Source organism: Fulmarus glacialis, unplaced genomic scaffold, assembly GCF_000690835.1.
Source record: "Fulmarus glacialis isolate BGI_N327 unplaced genomic scaffold, ASM69083v1 scaffold17540, whole genome shotgun sequence".
Lineage (NCBI taxonomy): Eukaryota > Metazoa > Chordata > Aves > Procellariiformes > Procellariidae > Fulmarus > Fulmarus glacialis.
The window spans coordinates 25,814-47,563 of NW_009187287.1; the positions used below are offsets into that span (position 1 = coordinate 25,814).

At 42.0% G+C, this 21,750-nt stretch overlaps 1 protein-coding gene across 1 annotated transcript in view; it reads left to right on the forward strand.

The window, feature by feature from the left end:
* The window catches only part of GTF2E1 (general transcription factor IIE, polypeptide 1, alpha 56kDa), a gene marked incomplete at its 3' end in the record, with an annotated part of 40,826 nt that overhangs the window by 17,905 nt on the left and 1,171 nt on the right, over nucleotides 1-21,750 (forward strand). The window contains exon 2 of the mRNA XM_009574649.1: nucleotides 17,658-17,859. Within this exon, the coding sequence (XP_009572944.1) occupies nucleotides 17,658-17,859 (202 nt within the window). The remainder of the gene's footprint in view (nucleotides 1-17,657; nucleotides 17,860-21,750) is intronic.

Genomic DNA, 21,750 nt, shown 5'->3' on the forward strand with positions numbered 1-21,750 from the left:
GCAAAATTAATTTATTAAAAAGAACTAATAACTATGTGAATAATGTTCTTCTCTAGTGGCGATAACTGACTGTTACAGTGAGGCCTTGCAAAGTTACGTACATATGTAAACATAAGTTGCATGGATATGTATATGATGTGTTCCTAATTGGAAATAACTTGGTGACAAACCTAGGAAGAGACTCTTGAGTTCATGCTTCCAAACTCTCATCCTCAGAGAAAACCTCAAAGGCTGGGGTATTGTTATTTTCTTTCTCAAGTCACAGTTTGAAACTGTAAAACCTTTCATCTGCCTGCGCTGCAAAATATCAAATGTAGATGCCACTCTTTATTAGTTAATACTGCTAAAATAAAAATAAAATGCAGGTCAGGAAACTGATGCAGATAACTTTTCTACTCTTTTGAAGACTTTGAAAGGAAGCCAAAATTAGCCTCAACACTGGTTTTATTTAAAAATGTGTTTGCGGGACCTTAGAAATGTTCCAATAATACAACTGGATAAATGGGAGAGAAGGGGAGGGAGATTCCTCCCGAACATGGGCATTGATACTAGACAAGGTATTAATCTTTCCTAACTTAAAGCGCTTACAGACCAGACATGGATACCTGAGGCAGAAGTGGTCTGTAACAGAGCTTCTTTCTCTCTGCGGCCAGTGAAGGGATCCCTGCTGACTAGTAGCCCCTGTGTTCATGTCTGGTTTTGAGTGTCTGAAGTCCAGTGGGAAGAGCCCTCTCTAGCTGTCATGTGCACCATATGAATGCCAGTTTCATTCTGTGATTCTGGAAGACCTATTAAACCGGCACATGTTAAAATTAAGCTCACATGTGGTCTGGTGTATACAAAAAACTTCTCTTTTGTATAGAACAGTCCAATTCAGGAGAGACATTGAACTGTCCTACAAAAATAATAGGTTTTAGTTTTCATTAAGAAAACTATTCATTAAAAAACCTTCTTATTTATAAAAGCAAACTCTGTCACTTGATCTTATAATAGTTTTTATGCTAGTCATTATTATTCTACTGTGCTTTATTTTGATTTGTTAAAACCACCTATAGCAAACAGATCACAAATATCTTGGCTCAGATTCTGGACGGTGTTTTGAGTGTGAAGATAGCTTTTGGTAACATTTCTCATCTGTAAATTTTTGTCTTCACCCCTGAAACTGCTTAAAAGTGCAAAGCATCAAGAATGTTACTGGTTTGGGTTTTTTAGTGGTGATGACTTAAATGAATTCAAGCTGGCTTAAGCTCTCTTCCAGCCCACTTTCAAATCAGCAAGTTCACTCTATCCAGAGTCTCCCAATGGGTGGGCGTGTGCCTTACTGCAAGTGAGCATGCTAGAAGCAATAGAAAAGAATGTGAGGGTCAAGAATTTCTCATAGGAATCAACCTGCAATTTTATACTCTTCTTTCAGCCTGCATGTGTTGGAGACTAGGAAAACAGGATGAGCATCTCATGATGCTTATAATGAGATGTTCAGTGCCAAGTCAGACATGAAATATTGTGCTAAAGTAAAAAACACTGCTGTGACTTTCACTTAAACAGGTCAGCAGATGGTCTTTGTCAATCATATGTGTAAGGCACTGGTACAGGTATTTGCTATGATCCCAGTAAGAAAGGCACTCAGACTCTGTGAAGTATTGATTAAAATACCATTTATTGGAATTAACAAGAAGAAAAGGGAGAATGGATAATCTTACATCCGTTCCGATGCTGGGAATCCCATGTTGTGCAGCATTGGACAGACCTCCAGTCGGGGCACAGCACAATGTGCAGAACCCCATGCGTGGAGAGGTTTACCTGCATGATGGTCTTCAGCGTTCCTACAGGAGTTTCTTCGAAGAAAATTTTATTAATAATTTCTGCTGTTGAGCAAAAGAAAGTTTGCATGAGAGCATGCTGCCTCTCTTTAAGATAAAGACATGGTGGTATAATCACTGGTGTGAGAGCTGTCTTACAGAGTCCTCTGGTGTGATTAACTGGCCAAGTTTATCCTGCGGCCAGGGTATATGTGCAGCACAGCATAGCATGGCACAGTAGCCTGCAGCTACTCAGGCGAACTGTTCTGTGGATCACTGACTCTGTGTGCAGTAGCCTCCTGGTTAGGATCACTACAGTACACAACCATTCAGACGGAGCAGCCTGCGTTGTTCCTTCCTGCAGCAAGGGAAAGGTATATCCCACAGCTCTCAAATGACTGCTGTGCTTGCAAAAGGACAGTTGACCGGATCATTTGCAGTGATTCCAGTGTCTTCTAAAAGGGCCAAATTTTCTGTCTGTATGCACACTGTTGCATGGAGTTTGCATATTGAGTCAGTTCTTTCTGGACGCTGTTTTTGTACCACTGGTGGGTTAGTTTCACTAAGGAGTAACGGGTTCCAGAGGTGGTGTGCAGTTTGGAACCCTTCAGTTACTGTGACCCTGGCTTACTGGCTTTCAGCATAAACATAGTGGAAAAACGTATCCTAAAATTGGCAATCTGTTGATTCAAATGTACAGAAGAAAGCCTAAAACAAGAGATAAAGCATTTGTTTGTGAACCAGAACGATGATGCAGAATCAAATTTTCCAAGGAAAGCTGTTGTTAGCAATCTTATTTATTAAACAGTGGTGGGAGAGAAGTTCTGTTTGAATTTTTCTTACTCCATTGTGAATTTTATGTTACTTGCAGCTTTAAAAATGTTATGTTTGTTTCTGCTTTGGAAAGTAGGTACAAAGTAGGGAATGAGTATATAATAAAAGATGTCTGCATTTCAGAATATGCTGAAGGGTATTTTCAGATACAGTGCAGGGCTAGAAGAGAGAGCCCATTATCCTGTTCTGAAGCAGAGTAAATTTAACCTCTATGGCTAGCATATTTCAGTGCTGCTTATCCTCAGTTTTCCTTAATACCCTAAAGTTTTTTTACCCCAAATTAAAGCTGTGAGTAATCTTTTGTGTGTATGTGTGAAACTGAAGAACAGTTTGTCACCGTTTTCATTACTGTAACAAACTAAATCTCCAAAATTTGCTGTTCCCTACCACTGCCACCCTAAAACTAAACAAGTCTGTCTTTGCAATTTTTCCCTAATGAAACATGTGTTAAGCTGTGTCATTTTGTTCCTTTGGAATCGTTACAGTCAGTCCCCACCTCCAAGTATGGGATCTGAAGCTGCACCTGGTTTATCATCAGAGATATTCATAGGGCAGAACAAAGCAGGATAACATACTATTGTCTCATGCTTTGCACGACATAGTTATTAATATACATAGCAGCCAGATTTTCTTTTACTTTTTCTGCAGCAAAACACTTTGGTTCCTGGTTTTGTCCTCTGTTATGAACCTGAGTTTTTGCGGTGAGCTGCTGAAACAATTCTCCCTTTCTGGCCACCCACCACCACCCCTTTTTTTTTTTTTTTTTTTTTAACTGCAGTGTTTTCTACCTGTCTCTACTGAATTTCATAATACCTGTTCCAAGCATTTCTCTATTTGGAATTGCAGTCCTGTCTCCCAAAGCATTTGTAACCCCTTCTGCCTTCTAAACTGTGAACTAAATTCACAGAATTTAGTTACCTGCCAGTCACTAGAAAATATTAACTGTCATCAATGCCTCACTTCATAGGCCTATCCCAGCTGATACTGAATTATTGATACCTACTCATTGAGAATGTTTTTCATTTGCGCGTCCTCCTTATTGTCAATTCACCTTTAGCGTTTCTCCCTGGTTTGCTTATGAGGATGTTTTGCAGGACAGTACAGCATCAGACTGCATGGCATCTAATAGCTGTCACTTACAAGAGATTACCAGGAAGACAAAGCCAGGATCTTCACAGTGGTGCCTGGTGGGAGGACAAGAGGTGACGGGTATAAATCGAAACGAGAGGTTCCAACCCAATATAAGACCTTCTCACCATGAGAATGGTCAAGCAAGTGCAGCAGGTTGCCCAGAGAGGTTGTGCAGTCTCCACTCTTGGAAGGTTTCAAGACATGACTGGATAAAGTCATGAGCAGTCAAGGTCTGATTGCCCTGGTTTGAGCAGGAGGCTGGACTGGAGACCTGCTAAGGTCCCTCTATGTTTCTACTCTTTCTCAGATCCCTCAGAGCTTCTCTTTTTGCCCTTTGTGTTTGTCCTTCTGAGATTTTGACAATTCTTCATATCCCAGAGACTGCTTTCAACAGTTCCCTGTTTTCTGTGGGGTAATCATCATCAGATCTTGCTGACAGTGTATCAAAGATGTGTAGCTCATTTTATCAGCTGTACAAAGCTTTAGGCTCCACCTGATTTCTTTCTAAGCCTCTATTACAACATGACATCAGTTTCTACCTGTGTCGTTGTCCACCTGCAGTTTGGTAGTGACAGTGGCACTTCTCAGCAGTGGCATAGCCACAGTGACACTGTAAGTGTCACCTTCTGGACTGTACTACTGTACCTGAAAGTGAGCATGAAGGCAGTGAGCAGGGCCATGCGGTTACGAAATGAACCTCCTCACTGCCTTACGACTTTATCAAGCCCGTGCTCATGTCCTTCCCACAGCTCTCAGCTAGCTTCCCATGCTCGTGTAGCATCTTGGTGCTCCTCTTCAAAGGAAGCTAATGAATCAAGTCCACGCTACACAAGGGATGTCGTAGGTTGAGACTAACTGGCACAACAGCACAGCTCGCTTGGGGCAGTGTCTGCCTGTGAACGTTGTATAGGTTTAACTTTCAGAGGTGAACCAAAGTGATCAAAAAAGCTTTTATGTTGAAATTTTGCACGGGCCTCAGTAAATGCAGGATGCATATTCCCAACAGTAAATGGTCAACATACATCACCTCCCCCTACTTCTCCTACCACCTTGGGCCATTTAACATTATCAAACTTGCTCAAAGAACTGAAAAAGCAGCAGGCACTCCCTGTCTACTGGAGGAGAACAGGCAGCTGCCTGCCCCTATGGTGAAGAAGCAATTTTTCTTTCCTCTGATCCTGCATTCATCCATCTGTTTCCTACCCATCGTGATGCTCAGGGGCATGCAACTGGATGTTCCCCCCTTGCCCTCTGCCACCGCCTCGCAGCACAGCACTTCCAGCGGGAAGGGTGCCATTCTTCCACGCTCGCCACACTGGAGGGAGCGATGACTGGTTAAAAATAAATTAGGGAGCAGATGGCGAGGCAGATTATTGTTCATCCTAGGGCGATGATGATGATGTGCCAGCTAACTGCTGGTTGTCTATCAGAATTAATCAGGAGCTGTTGTGGCACATGATCAGTGAAGCCACTGCTCCCCCTGGGAAAAGGGAAGGAAGAGCAGAGAAGCAGCTCTGTAAAATGAGTTGTCAGAGAAGCACTTGTTTTTGAGGATATGAGAAGTTTCTGATGGAGAAAAGACTGTATAAAAAGCAAAACAGGAATGTTTTTAGGGTTTGGAAATTTTTTTTAATGTACTCACACTCTTATATACATCTGCAGGTATGCCTACCTCCTGAAAAGCAACTGGGAAAACTTCCTTCTTGCTTTTGTCTCAGTGGAATTGTAGGTCATCAGAAATAAAAACATTTAAGAGATTTATAGGACCTTTACAAGCACTATCTATATGGCTAGGATGAAACATTCTCCATGGATGTGCCTGGTTTGGACTTGTGGTCTGTGTCAGAGGAAGGGACTTGACACTCACTGTGCTCAAAACACTTCACAAACATTAACTCTCTATACACTCATAAAACAGACTAGGCAAAGGCTGACTCAACCCATTTTGCTGAAAGGCAGTGTCAGAGGTACAACTCCAGAGTTTTGATGCTTTAGCTATCCGAAGCGTAGTTTATCCATGTTATCTTTGTTATTTTTTTTTTTCTGTTTGACTGAAGAGGTTAATGAAATGGTGTAAGAATTAGCAGATGTCTTGTTTGAGCAAATTAAAAAAATAAAATAGGGAGTATGTTTTTGGTTATTGTTTTGTAATGGAAAGCAACAGTAAATTTCGATCAGTTAGTCCACTTAGATAAACTGTCAGTCTATTTTGTTAGCCTAGTAACATTTATTAAACTAAGTTTCTTATTTTGTGTCTTCAGCTTCTCTTGTCCAGGCTATCTGTCATGGCATCTCCTTTCAGTGTACATCCAGCCTGATGTCCAAAGATACATTTCGCTGGGGTGTAATTTACGGAAAACTTATGTTTTTGTTTCGGAAGACATTTCAGGTGATACATTACGTACTTTTTATCTAAGACTGTCAGGTCTGTACAGTCTACCTTAAATAGCACATTCTCCACAAACATACATTGTAAAATACAGAAGGTGGGATGAAATTTGCTATTTCTTCACATCTTTTAACTGCTCTTCTTTTCTTCTATATTTTCTTTTTAAATGGTAGTGCTGTTTTAGATTGTTAAAGAGGTATTTACTATGCAAAATAATCTTAAGGGCTCTGTCTGTATGGAACAGTGAGTGGAAGACAAGGCAAGGCTGAATTAAGCTTCTTCAGCTCTTATTTTACAGGTGATCTAATTTGAGATGTTAGCAGTAAGAAGAAATTAACTTAAAGCAGAATGACATAGAGGTGGTCCCTCTGGATTCTCAAAATTTGCAGATGTCAAGGAGGCTTTTTATTGCTTTGTCTGGCATTACTATAAGCTTCATCAATATCTCTCTTTAACAGTTCCATGACTGAGATGGCAAATCACTAGCGGGTTATCTGCAACAGCAGTAATCTTTAGGTCAGAAACACTGTTAAAATACTCCTGATACTAACAAGTCCTTTTCTTTTGCTGGTGTTGCAAATGATGAGAATGGAAATAAATTACTGGCTTACTTCTTGTTATGCATAGGTCAGGCTGAACTGGAAAACTAGTCTCGCTGGCTTTGTTTCTGATCTCTCCTGTGTGCCATTGCAGGAAGGTCAGACTCTTCGTATTTTGCATCTCTAGCACCCGAAATGTCCTGTCTTACTCATTCTTTTAATAAGTGAAATAATCTCGGGAACCAGTTTATTTCATTGTCCTTGCCCTTCCAAACTGCTGCTTTTGGCATGGAAGTTGCTGGAGTGAGAGGACGGTTTGAAGAAAGTTATGTGCACATGGGATGGCTTGCTCTTTAAATCTTTTTAAGTGGTTGGATGCTGGTAAAATGGGATTGTGTACAAACCCTGCAGTGTGGAGGCGCCTGGCTCCATCGGTGAGCGTTACTCAGTTTTACCATGAAACCTGTGTTGAGAGACTGCGGTACAGAAGCCAAAATTTCCCTTAGCTGTAGAAGATATTTTTCCTCTAAAAAGAACAGTAATTGAAAACAGTACCTTCTTTCCAAGCAGGTAGAGAGTGCTGGGAATTTGGTCTTTGAAGGGTTGTTAGCAGAAATTGTGTTTTTTAACACGTGCCCATGGCACTTGTGACTGTCTCACTAGACCATGCTGTCGTTTTAGTCCCTCTCACTTACGTAGGCCCATGTGGTTCCCATTGCACGAGTCAAAAGAAAAGGAATAGATAAGGTTGTTCTCTGGGAAGGTAAAAAATAAGTCTCCCCCATTGCTTCTTTCTCTGAGGCAGCATGGGAGAGAGCTACCCAGATCTCAGTCCTGGCTTCACAAGAGATCCTGCCCAGTATCATGGGCAAGGATTTGAGCAGCCTCAGCAGTTTCTCCTGCACGTTTCGCTTGGTGCCCTGATATTCCCCCCCCCAATTTCTTTTTCCAATATTTTTGTGGGCCTAGTGTGTTAGCGTCCGTTCCTGCTCCGGGTTACCTCCTGGCATCTATGCGATTCTGCCGCTTAGAAACTGCCAACTTTTTTCTCTCCATGGCAATTCTGGCACCTTTCCGCAGTTTGGAGCTCAGCTCAGTCCTGGGGAGGCTCTCTTTCCATTTGCTCTCTCTTTTCTACTTAATGAGAAAATGGGGTCCTTCCTGCCAGCCACTGCCTCAGCCACGAAGTGCTGCCCAAGCTTTCAGTGCCAGTCCCATCACTTTAATGGCTCCATATGGACAGAGAGGGAAGGACGGTAGTCAGGCACTGAGTGCACCGTCTTTGGAGGAAGCTTTGCCATTGCACTTCTTTTGGCTTCTCTTCACTCCCTTCTGCCGGCTCTGGGCACCGTGCTGAGCACCAGCTTATGTACAAGGGGTCCTGCAGGTGGGATCTGGCTTGGCTGTAATTCTTTCCCAGCCATGAGAGGCGGCCCTTCATGCAGCATTACTTGGACTGGTTTGGGGTGTCTCATTTGGCGTGCCAAGTTTTCACAAGGAAGGGGGTAAGATATTTCCTTTGAGAGTAAAGAAGAAAGAAGAACTTATGCATGAAGGAGTTTTTAAAAGGCATAGCATTAAGAAGAAAAGAGAACAGGGGGTGACGTGACTATCCAGTAGAATATCTAGAGGTACAAAAAAGAATACATGGATATTCCAGTTTTCTTGATGGCAGGTAACAAGTGAGGCTTCCTGTGATAAAATGTGAGAAATATGAAAAGATTCAATAGATTTATAAAAATACCGTGTAAGGCAGCAGTTAAAAGGTGGGACTTTCAGTATGTGCACAAGTCTCAGAAGGGGATCTGTTACCTTTTGTATAGCTGCGAATACAAGTTAGTTGAGTAGAAAGTGCTAGCTTGCATCATCCTTCGTATTCCCAGCAAAAAGTGAATCGCAAAAAGTCAATTGGAGGGCAATACCCGTTCTTATCACATACTATTGTATATTTTTGCAGTGCTGGGGCACCTTTCAAATACTGCAGGCTAGGAGCATGATCTCTTAAACCAGTAAATAGCTGGCGAGTGTTGCCCATGAGCTATTCCAGACCTTCAGGAAGGAAGGTAAAGTGACATCTGTTCTGATAATAGACCATCTTTGTTCTTAAGTAATCAGCATCTGAAAAACCTGCTTTGTTTGTTGTGAAGGGCCTCCACAGCCTCTTGGAAAACAAAAAGGGAAAAGTAGACTGAAGAGCAGCTTGTCCTCTTGGTGTTGGCCCATAGTGCAACGCCATTGAAAATAAGGCTGGAAAAAATGCGCTGGCTTGGAGCTCGCTGCCTTGCTTCCTCTTTCTTGCCATTGCCAGCAGCTGCTGTCCCAAAGCCCGCCACTGCTTGAAGCACTGCTATGGAGAAGCATGCTTCTGACATTGGCCTTTCAAATACTGCCTTGGAACGATGGTTTAGGGATTTCGTTCTTGCTCTTTGTTCTTAAATAAATTTCTTGTGTGTACATGAGCAGATTTGCATGAAATGCAAAGTCTCAGCATCCACAGCATGTTCCTTTGGGTACCCTTCTTTTTAACTGGAGTTTATTATAATGAGGAGAAAATGACTTTTTTTTTTTTTTTTTTAATTAATCTGTATTGTTCTCTGTTGGAGACCCTAGTAGCTTCATGGAGGAAGCTCGTGCAGTAGGGAATTTTTCTTGCCACACATTAAGAGAATTTGAAAGTAAAGGTTTCAGTTGTTGGCATTTCTGAGCCACCTTCTATTGAATTTGAAGCCCTTTTTGACTACAAGTAACATAGTAGGTGTGCCAGAGTTGTAAATCTCTCTCCTCAGGGAATCTGTTGTATGTTACTAAAGAGATTCAGTAGTGACAGTGAACATGGAAGGATAGATCTCTTCCAGAAATCAGAAGTGCTGATGTGTTTTAACAAATGGATCTCAGGCATGGGAAGTGTTTCATGTTTGCCATTGCCTGAAACAGGAGGATCTGGAGTGAGTCTCTGAACGTTTTCGTACTTTTTTTTCTCCTGTCCCTAAATGCTTAAGATTTTCAGGGAAGAAAAATGCTGTCCTTATGTATTTGAAGGTGTTGCCAAGGGGGTCTTACCTCAGCAATTCCTACTTTTAGTGTTAACAGCAGGGTTCATTTTGTGCCGAGAGGGTCCAGAACAAGTGCTGGACACTATTCTTGACTATCTGTAATAACATTCCGGCACCACCGTTTTTCGAAATTACGCCTAGGATAATGTAACTGCCTGAGTAAAATCCGTTCTGCAGCTTAACAGGGAGACCTTCTGTTTCCAGGACTGCCAGTCCCTCAATTTTTATACATTTACATACTGCTCTCAGGGAGAATAAATAATACATGAACATATGCACTGGCTAAGTGAAATTTCCTTCTGATTATAGTGAGACACTGGTTAATGGCAATTATAAAATATATTTCTTTCACCTTTTGGTAATCATGCTGTGTGTTTAAGAGTATGCCTTTATCTCTTTTTTTTTGTTACAAGTTGCCATCTTGTTTTTATTTTTTGAACAAATTGTTTTGCTCATTTTTCATATGTTGGCGAATTGCAGTTTTGAACCCTCTTAAACACATTTCTGGCAGAATTACCTCATCTGAATCAGAAATAGTGCTACTGCATAAGTGCCCTTAAATGCTGTGTCTGCTACATCTATATTACAATAATAGAAGCTTTGAAAAGAAAACTGATTGACATTAATCCCAAATGAAATGTTTACTCTCTGTTTAATACCTGGTGGGCAATTCAATACTCTGAATCTATATTAAACAAGAAAAATGTTTAAGAAGCATTATTAAGGCTCAAAATCAGGTACTCAGAAGTCAGAGCTGTATCTTGGTGTGCATATATTATGAAGTGGTGTTGAATTGTATGATCAAATACTGGGTTTTGCACTTACTAAATTCATAGAATAAACTTTTTCTGAAGGCTGATTTGGAGGGTAGAAGTATACAACACTCCTTCCCAAACCTGTTGTGCATGTGGGCTAGTCAGCTGAATGCTGCTGCTGAACTGTATTTTATCTTCCTGCCTCCACCATAGAGTCCCGTATCATGTTGAACAGGTCAGTGAAAACAAGCTGTTTGCAGGGGAATGATCCTTGCTTGTTCTCTAATTCACAGAAAACTGTCTTAAAACCTTATGGTCTGATACTGAGAAGTATTGATCTCATAGGTGTTGACTCAGTAGGATTTGTACTAGAATATGTATGTACCTGTGTCTAGACTTGAGGCGTATAAAGTTAAAAGGAATTTTTTTTCCCTTCATTTTAGGTTCTTGATCTCATTTGTAAATTGTAGATATCACAACTTAGGAATTCAGATACCATAGAAAAATTCATAAAGAGATTAAAATCTCTTTTCAGATAACAGTATTAGTTACATTATTTGTTCCTAGCTGAACTGCTGTGCTTGACGTTTTATAAACGCGCACTCCACACGCTTCCTCACACATCTGATGCAGAATTGTGCTATAAAAGATGTTTTAGCAAATTTCAGTCTAGGATCTGATAATAGGATGCGTCAGGCAGCCTTTAGTATTGGTTGTTGCTATCCTTCCTGCCCATAATCCTAATTGTGTGTACCTGGTAGTACCTCTTCAGGAAAGGCAGAGAGGGATAGAGGAGATGCTGTACTTTCTTAGCCTGTTACGAAGAGAGCTGTCAGTTCTGGGGGCAGGATGCTCTATTTAGTAGTCCATGTTCATGTCTGCTCAAGCCTCATCCAGCGAGTGTCACGATTTGGTTGCAGTTCCATTCGGAGGGGTGCTGCATACTCGGCTTCATACTACAGCCACTGCACTGACCATCTCCTCTGGGAAGCATCGTCCTGTGTACTTTTCAGTTCTCTGCTTTCAGATATCACCCCCATGTTCTGGATTTGCTCCGTCACTGTCTGCCCAATGTTATGCATCTCAGTTGCAATATACCTTACGTTCTCTATAGTTAGAAATTTTAAAGCGAGCCTTTTCAAACTGTTGGGATGAAGCCTGATGCATGTTGGGTTTCAATGGCAAGGCTGGATGTTTTATTCCAGAAGTGGCATTAGCAAATCTTCCCAAAATGCTGACATTGCCTACACGTGGCCCAGTGTTTGTTCTTGAACCATAAGAAGCTCTGACAACAGTGTCTGCTCTGGACTATCCCAAACAGGACTAATATAAAAACATACACTTTCTCTGTCACGTTTCAAAATTGAGTACTGCAGTCAGCCTGGGCTGTGGAGTGTCCTCAAGAGCTTGAGATCCAGTGGACCATGAAACCTGTCTCAGAAAGATGAGATGTGGCATTACATTTTATGTAACACACTGTGCTCTGTAACTGGCTCTTTTAATGCATGTGTAGAAACACTGAATTATTTGCAAGAGAAAATGGTATTGCTGTGGTGTTCAGGAGACAGATTTTATTGGAGGGTTTCTATATTTTTTGCCTAAAACAACTGGGTTTTTGGAAGTCAACTGTGAATACAAATGTACTTGGGACTATAGGTCTCCACTACGGGGAGAAAAGAGAGATGGGGCTGGGGAACGCTACCCAATAAAGTCAACAGGGGACTCATCTTTCCTTGGGGCAGGAGCTTGTTTCCCACTCAGACACACTGGGTTGCTTTCTCACTGAGATGATAAGGACAGTTTAATGAGGGCTGAGAAGTCTGTTTAAGTCTGGGAATCACTTATATCCTAATGTGGTATATGTTACGGTAACTAGTGATCCAGGTCTGTTGTAGCCACTCAGCCTACTATTTGTGTCTTTAATGATTCAGGAGAGAATTGCCTTTAGGTGCTGTCGTAAACAGTCCTCTAAATCTTGAAAATCAATGAGAAATGAAAGGAAGTTAATTATAATTTGTACTGACAGTACTGGCTATTACTTAGGTTGCTAAGTATTTCCATTACATGAGCTTGGATCGTTTACGGAGGGCGGGCATAGGAATTGCTGTGTGGTTTTTGTTCTGTTCAAAACTTTGTCAGACACTTACTCTATGCTGAGTTTTCCCCATTCTATGCATCCAACTAAGTTTAAATTGCTTAGGAAAATTTAATCAAAAAACAGTTTGGCCGTTTTGAAGAATGGGCTGACGAGAAAAAAGAGGAGACCGAAGAAATGCATATTCCTTTGCCTGTGTTATATTGTTCTGAATGAAGGTTGTTCTGTGAAAAGATCTTCCATCTCTCTGGCTTGAAACAGGAAATTAATCTGATGACCGGGGCTCAAATTAGGAAGCAGAATTAGCTGATCGAAGAGCGTGGGGCAGAGAGGCACGGGAGTGGGGAGAGGCTGAGATTGGAAAAAGCAGCCCAGGAAAAGAAGGATGGACAGGGAAGTCTGAGAAGTGAGAGAAGCCCAGGCTGAGAAAGCAGGACTAGATAGACCAGGACTTGCTAGCAAGGAGGACAGGACCATCAGAGTGGGGAAAAACCAGGGACGGGGGTGGGAGCAGATGGGAAGAGCTGGGTAGGAAACCTCAGGCTTGGGGCTAGCAGGTAGGATAGCAGGTTCCCACAAAACACATCTCTTCTGACAAGCTAGAGCAGGACCCCAAGGTGTTTCCTTCTCATCTTCCATTTGTTGCCAGGAAGCAAGCTGGCAAGGCATCCTGCTCCCCCTGCAGCCGTTCCACACAGCACTAGCAGGTTGTCATCTTCTCTGTTATTTCGTACAGTCAAATGGCGGAGGCCTGTGCGGAACTGAGGGCTCCAGGTCTGCACATTAACCATATGGCTGTCGGCAAAGCATCACGTGGCAGGAGACATTTGTCCGGCTTCCTATTGACAGGAATCTAGGAAGCTCCTGTCCTTTCCTGAAAGTCTTAATACTCTCTTTTTAAAATCAGATGAAGCACTCAGTGTTAGAGAATGCTAACATTAAAGTTGCTTATGCATCCTGTAACTTTTTCTCTGCAACATAATTTTTTTCCCCCACAAAACATGTGCTTTGCTCAGTGAGAGAGATGAGCTGTGCGCTTATAATGCAGTTTTTGTCTGGCTTGCTGCAGAAGAAGGAAAAACGTGCAGTGTGAGAGTCAGGGAATTACTTGAAGAAAATGGCTGTAGTAGCCACAGGAATATGATCTGATCCTCCAGGCCAGCTGAGTTTCTGTGTGGTGTTGGACTAGTCATTTTGAGCTAAACTTTTCAAAAGCTATCATTAGCTATTGTACCTAACTCGTTTGAGATGCCTGATTCTAGAGCCTGGAAGAAGATGGGTAAAATATTGCACGCTCTTTGCTGAAACAGAAGTTTCAGAAAAGCATTTCTTAGGCATCTCGAATCAAGTATTGCTCAAATCAGCAGATACTTCTGAAATTGTGCCATCTGTGCCTTAGCTCACTCTCCATGTAATGGTGATAATGCTGCTTCTAAAAGAAGGTTGTGGGAGATTTTGAAAATAAATTAGCTTAATGTTTTGTGATGCAGTCAAGAATAAAGAATTGGATGAGGATGAAGGCTGGAGGAATAAAAAGGAGCTGGAAGATTATAGTATAAAGTACAGTGTCATGCACCTAGCATCTAATGCAAATGTCTCCTGTAAACGTGGAGCTCATCCACTGGAAACTACAAAGGAGGAAGAAAGGTCTGGGAGCGTTGCTAGGTCTTGTGATAATTGAGGCAGCACTTTCATGATCTGTTACACTGTCATCTTAAAAGGTCTCAATGGCTATCAAAGAAGCACTAATGCTGTTGGGCTTTTGGGAAGACTCATCTGGACACTTGTATATACTTCCAGCTTTACAGCAGAGAGACGAGAACAAACTGGAGAAAGTGCTCAATGAGGCTGATAGCATGGTCGGAGGAATGGGTGGCCAGTTTTAAAAGGCAAAGAAAAATGTGTGGCTTATTGAGCCTTGCAAAATGAAGATGGAGGGATGAATAAGACAGCATTTTGTAAATATGCCTGAAGGATCAACAGCCAAGATGGAAGCTAGCTGAGCTTAGATTCAGTTTTTGGCACAACAGTAAATAGGTTTGAAATGAATGGGAATAAGTTTAGGTTAAAAAGTAAATAGTTTGTAAGTATAGTAGTGAGAGTCTGGGGCGGTATGCCAAAGGACAGAGTGGAGGGGAGACACCTCGTTGGGCTGGAGGTGAGGCTTGAACCCTTTGAGAAGGGTGTGAGCAGGACCTGGGCTCAGGCTCAGGAATTATCTCTAAATATTCTGGCCCTATACTTCAGAGCTTGAGCTGCTTTAATCTTCGTATGCCTTGGGGAGCCAGATTACCAGCACATCTGCCCTGGAGAGTCTGGGAGCAGATGAGGAGACCTCTTTCAGATGGCTGACTTTTAACATGCAGCCAGAGAGGTCTGTTGAGTGCCTGAGCATGTGTGGAAAGGAGGGGATGTATGCACTCTCCATTAGCATTTCCAAGATGCAGGAAAGCATCACGTCTGTTTGCTCTGGGATATCTACTTGTCCTGGTTTATGCAGTATATTTGAATGGAAAACTATCAGTTTTGTAAGGGCTGAAGGAAGAAATACATTGTCGGTGTGGGAACATTGCCATTCTCAGCCTTTGGATGGCCTCCGCTTCATGTTTGTCACATGCAGTTCATATCTGTAAGGAACATGTGTCACTGCTGATGTGATGTGCCATGTCATAAAAGCTCTGGTGACATTTTGTGACCTCTTAAAGTCTAACGAAAGAGGTTTGCAACATATAAATGCCATCTGCCATGGCAAAGCAACTTCCCAGTTCTCTAATCACATATGCCTCTTGTGAAATGCTGCATCACCTCGAAAAAAATCAGCATATTAATGGAGGAAGCTTGTCATTTCACTCATTCCCAGATTCTTTACATAATTCATCTATTAACTTTTTTTTTGCTTATTAAGAACCCCGAGGGGTGGAAGTTGCAGCAAATCCATGATAGCTTTAGGAGTTCCATTTCATTAGAGCTGTATTTACTTTCTGATTTTTTGGTACTCTGAATTGGAACCATTCTCCCTGCAATCTTAATCTTTTGCAAATACTCATGGGGTTCACAGATGGAAGCGTGAAAAGTCTGAGCTGTCTCAGGAACATGTAACAGGACTTTTTGGAGGGGGGTGTAAAAATAGGAGAATTTTCCTCATTAACCTGTGTTTGTTCACTTAGTCCATTATGGGAACTGAGATGTGCTAATTATTTTAAATTGATTCAACTTGTTTGCCAATTTGTCATGCCGATAGAAGATGTGGGATAAGGAGACCAAACTTTGGCTTCAATTTTTGCTGGGCTGACAGCTTATACAATGTACGATTTTTGAATCAGTAGGGGCAATTTTTACAGCCTGAAAAAATAAGCAGAGTGTTTCATGCTTGAATGGGAGAGAAGAGCACTTTATCCACTTATCCTTTACTTTGCATACTGCTGCTGTTGGGTGCTCTAGCTTTTACATGTAGATAAGACAAACTTTCTAAAGAGAGAGTTTATTGCAGGAAATGTGTACATATTACAGGCCACATACACAACACACTAGCATTAATTTATGAGTAACAATGAGCAAAAGCCACTTCAGATGGTGCCGAGGTAGAAAACTGCATCTCTACAGACTGTGGTGAGAGGCAACAGATCTATCTCCTGTCATAAATAGTGCTTTTGTGTGTTTTCCAAGAAGCGTGCAAGCATTGTCTAGCCCTCACAGCCATCAGTGAGGAAGTTAGGTCTGTTTTTATCGCTGTCTTACAGGCAGGGAAACAATGAAGTGACAAGACTAGCAAATCTGTGTAAGCAGCAAAACAAGATAACAGAAGCCCTGGCTTGCCAGCCTGTCTCATTACATCATGCCCATGTGCCCTGGGCAAACCCCGTTCTTTCAATGTGTTTGTACATAGCATCGGTGATATAGCAGGCTTCAATACTGATTCTAATACTGATTTTTAGACATAAGCTTATAATTTCCCTGATATAACCTATCCTCAGGCTCCCTATTCGTAAAAAGATCCTTTCCTTTCTTCACTGGGGTATTGAGTCACGATGCTAGATGTGTATTGGTGCCACAGAACGGATAAACTAAAAAATCACACAGGGACAAGAGAAATCGAGAAGCCTGTGATGAGCATCGCTCTGGATGTAAGCGTTCTGAGTAGGCAGAGGTACGTTCTCAGTCCAGCACTTGCAAGGATAAGTGTGCTCTCCCTTCGTAGTGGGCCATATGGTAAGGTCCTACTGTGCATGTACTGCCCTAAGGGTCCTACTCGCAGATAGAGCAATGAAATTGAAAAGCCTGCTGTGCAGGAGTTCAGTAGGTTTTTTGTAACTGCATTGCCATGCAACCATTTCAGTTGCCTTTATGTTTGACCTGGTTTTATAGATCCTGATGAGGTCTGTAAAACGAGCTTATTCTTAATTGCCATTCATACAATTCTTATCTTGCCATTCTTAATTTCAAGAAGTTAACATGGGGGTTAGGTGGGATAAATTTTTGCATTTGCTGCTCTGCAGTAGTGACTATTTTGCATCTTTGGCCCTGAAACAGAAGGAGTAGCCATCTTTTTTGCATCAGTTGCAGAGTGAAAATGGTTATACTAGCAGTTACTGCAGAGTGGTTGGTGCAGTGTAAAACTACACCCTGCTTCATTGTGAAATTAGTCTGTTCAGGTGGCCTGGGAGATACCAGTGCAAGCACCTGAAACAGACGATATTTGAACTCCTAAGAGTATATTGTAAAGCTTTTATCGCAGCCCAGTCGTAGCTGACATTTAAAATGTGCAGAAAGAAAGAGGGAGTGAGATTAGGAGATGTCTCAGTAGAGGTACTGCAGCCCATCTGGGCTTTTCAGAGTGAGAAGCTGTACCCAACTGGGTATCACTGGATGGCATCAAAATGCTTGCTTTGTTGTCTGCTTAAATAATAACCAGGTACACTGTGTGTGGGAAGGGATTGTCAGGGGGAGAAAAGCTATTTATCATCAAGCTAAGAAAACGGCAAAGCACTGCTGTTTAAAAGGCTGTATAAAGAGCCAGGCCTGTTGCTTTCCTTCCAATGCTTAGCAACTTTTTTCATTTTAGGAACTTTCCGCTGTACTTTCTGCGAGACTGAAGTGGAAGAAGATGAATCGGCGATGCCCAAAAAGGATGCAAGGACACTCGTGGCAAGATTTAATGAGCAGATTGAGCCCATCTATGCGCTGCTTCGTGAGACAGAAGATGTTAACTTAGCCTATGAAATCCTTGAGCCAGAACCCACAGAGATTCCTGCCCTGAAGCAGAGGTGGGAATGCGTCTGGTCTTCTCTCACTGTGCTGCTTCCTTGTAATGTGTTTGTCTGCTCTGTGGGGCTTTTCCAAACCTTGTTCAGCCTCTGGCTGCATTGAGGACTTACTTGTTCAGCACCAACTATGCAAGCAACCGACAGATTCCCCAAGGAATGTGTGGTTTAAAGGAGACAAAGGGCCATAACCATTTTTTACTAAACAAGCCAGATGACTGTTGTTCTGGTCAGCCTCCTGCATCTAGTTTTCTGTGGGGTGGGGTACTCAAATTACCTGCTGCTTGCTGTGCTGCAGCTGGTATGTATACCAAGCCCTTGCCCCAGTATTTAAGAAATGCAAACTGCAGCCATTTGGCAAAGCTCTGAAGGTCTCATCTACACGGTCTTCTTTCTCTCAAACCCTTATCTTTCATCTATTCCTTTTGTTTCTACCCAGCTTTTGAAACTAAGCTATCTGCATTCTACACTTTGCATTCTAGTTCGAAGACATTACTTGTAATAAGGGTATTTTTTTCTTCTGATTTTCTTCTACTTGTTACACACCTCTTCTTTTCAGGAGGAGACCATGTTATAGTCAAAAACTCTGTAAAATGTTCTTACCCATGGGAAATGACACTTTCTTTCAGAACATTCCTAGCTGTACAAAAACAGATGATGTTTAAATAATGCAGAAAGATGTGGGCAGCTGTCAGTTTTGTCAGCTGTGGTGAAATGTGATGCACTTCTCTGTGTTTAAAAAAAATCAATTAAACACAAGGGGGGGGGCAGGGCGGAATGTACCACTAGGGGAAGCATTCCCACAGTGCCTTGGGGTGCTTGGCTTTAGTTAATGGGAGAGCAAGCAGAATACTCTTTTTTTTTTTCTCTCAGGGTAACCTTGAGAGAGAATGTTCCTCATATATTCATGCTAGACAGTTTCTAATTAATATAATTAAAAAATCTTTGTCTATTCATAGTCTTTTTCTAGTCAGGAAGGTAGCTCATTTTCCTCATCATTCTGATAGAAAAACAGAAGCAATATAGAGGGGGGAAGAGAGTTTTCCAAGGTCACTCAAGATGTCTCTGGTGATATGGGGAGTCTTTGAAGCCTTTATGCCCAGGCTGAATCACTAGCCTTTGTTTTAAAAACCCTTTTCTGTAGTTTGAGTAGTAGAACTGGGATAACCCCACCAAAAAGAGTCATTTCTCAGTCTTCCTCTTCTGTGCACAGGAAATAATCACAGCAGAAGCCTTGTGCAGTCCCATGATTAAATAGCAGCACCCACTTACTTGACTGTTAAATACTTAAAAAACATTGTAAATGATTAATTACTTTGTGTAAGGAATGACAAAATAAATAGGCAGCTTTTTAAATGCTTACTTGAACACAACTTGCTTCAGCACATACAATGATTTAATTATTTATTAACTCTTCTTAATTCAAAGCAGCTAATTGCATGAAAGCGTTGCTGTGAGATTTTTTTTTTTGAAGTGCCAAACCCTGTGTTATTTATTCCCTCTGTTTTTATGGAGTCTTGAGTGTCTGAAATCATTGGCAAAACTGACATTTGGTGGTTCTGAAACAAACAGAAAAGGTCACGAAGTGCCTGCATCATCTCTTTGCACTGACGCAGGCAACTTCATGTGTTTTCAGGAGTTACAGCTCTAAGCGACCACACTGACATTGCATAACTGTCATTCACGTGCCATGGGAGACTGGGCAGATCTTCATTTTTATCTTTCTAGGAGGCTACTAATTTTCTTAATCTTGGCAGAGCATGAATTAGCCCCACAGGTTTTGAAACAAACCTGCTTTATCTAAGCCCTTCTCTGTGGTTTTCTAGAACAGATGGATTTTAATATCCCCTCCATTTTCTTACATCAAAATTGCACGATTTTATGTAACAAAAATAGTCACAGAATTAATTTTCTGTGGTCATGCTATCAAGGACCATGGGTTATCTGTTGTAAGTTGAAACTCTTAAGAGCAGCTAAGTGAAAAAGTGCTTTATTTCAAACACGGCACAAAAAGAGTTCTCTCCATTATGCAAGACCTTTTCTTAATAGTCTGGGGAGGGTTGAGATGAAAATTTCAAGTTGTTTGCCCATTGCACAGTGTGGTTTCTGTGGGCCATACCTCAACTATGTCAAGGATTATTTATGTCTCCTTTAAAGGCAGCTAACCACTCATTAAGGGATTTCCATCAGGGTAAAACAACCGATGGGTAACAGAGCAAATGTAGCCACATCTGGGCCACTGAGCTGCCACAGTTCCTGGTTGCAGGATGGCCATGCAAGGTCTAGATCTAGATGGTGAAAAAGCAGTTCTTGGATCTAAGAGAGAGAGAGAGAGAGATTTAAGAGCGCACTCCCTTCGTCAGCTCTGTGCTGCCCGTAAGGCAACTCCTGCATCTGGCCTTTTGCTGGTGCCTGATCCATGGTGTTTAATCCTGTACTTCGGAACAAGGTTGCTGAACAGTAAGATCCCTTCTGGCAGCAAGGAGTATTCCCCTGGTCACGTAGTCTTGAGGGGCTGCTGACTGCTACCAACAGTGTTCCTGTTCCACAAACAAGGAAGTAAACTAAAACATACTTGCAAAGCTCACCAGGTCCGAAAGTAGACAGAAAGTATTTAGATGGTTCCACCTAAGTGTGGGACATTGCGGTAGATGGCTTAAAGTAATTAGTACTGTAGGTGTCTCTTAGAGTTGTTACTTTAATTTTTGAAATGTTCCTGACATCATGGAATAAGTGTTTTGCTGCTAAGTGATACCGCATAGGAAAAAACGTCCATTTCAGGCACACTTACGGGGACCTCTGTGCGAAAGTATTATTAGGCAGTTCCTGACTCTACTGAGTATTTAGCTGTCATGCTGCAGTCGTGGGGAGGGAGAGCTTGGGGGAGAGCTGCATTGTGTATCTTGTGAGGAAAGTGGATTACATAAAATCGTCAGGGAAACGCTAGTTAGCGATTTCTATTGTGTGGGAAGCAGAGTGGTGCTTTTCACAGAACACACGCCTGTCTTGGAGAGCTGAAAGGTACCAACACTTGAAATAACGCATTGGGAAGAAGGTCTCTGTGTGGTTCTTTAGGTAATATAAGCAATGCATGCGCATGAGTCTTCTGCCCCAAGATTCAAGGCTGCTGTGAAGCTCTCCTAGTGGGGCTGGCTGCAGGAGAGAACCGGTTAGTGTGTGGACACATGCTAACACAGATGCTGTGAATTATTTTGCTTACAGACCCCAGCAAACTCACTATTGGGAGGCTGTGAGTAGCCCTCAATCCAAACTGCGGTTGAACACAGCAATATTTTTTATCTGGGGAAGAGAGATGATCACCGACCTGTATATTTTCCCCTCGCTGTTTACCTCTAAAAATCCAGCAGAATTAGCTCATCAAGCACCGGTTAAGTCCTTGCTGAATTAAAAAATTGCATACTATTCAGGTCTTCTCCAACTGCAACCTTATTTTAAGCTTCTCGGCTGGAGGAAAGGTCATTGGGTAGATAGCAGTGACTGAACTGCGCTCACTGACGACTTCTATCAACTCAGCTGGCAGCAGATCAGGGATACTGCGAGTATCCTTGATGGATTTGCTCTGGGCAAGAGGAAGAGTCCAGGCAGGTCTGTGAAAAGCCTTAGGTACCATTAGCAGTCAGATGACCAAAATTATATGGCTTAGGGTGGGTGCAGTGTGCAGTGGATCTGTTTCTCTGAGAAGATGAAATATGATTTTGAAGTAGAGGAATGGTCACGTTTGGCTTTCCCCACCCAGACAGCAGTGAGTTTCCATTCAGCTGCTTTCCCTGATCAAAGCGTATGTAGCAGCACAGGCCAGATAGAGTATTTTAGGCTTATGGCCATCACTATGCAGAAAATACGCCACCTGATGTCCTCTTTCCATCAGATCCA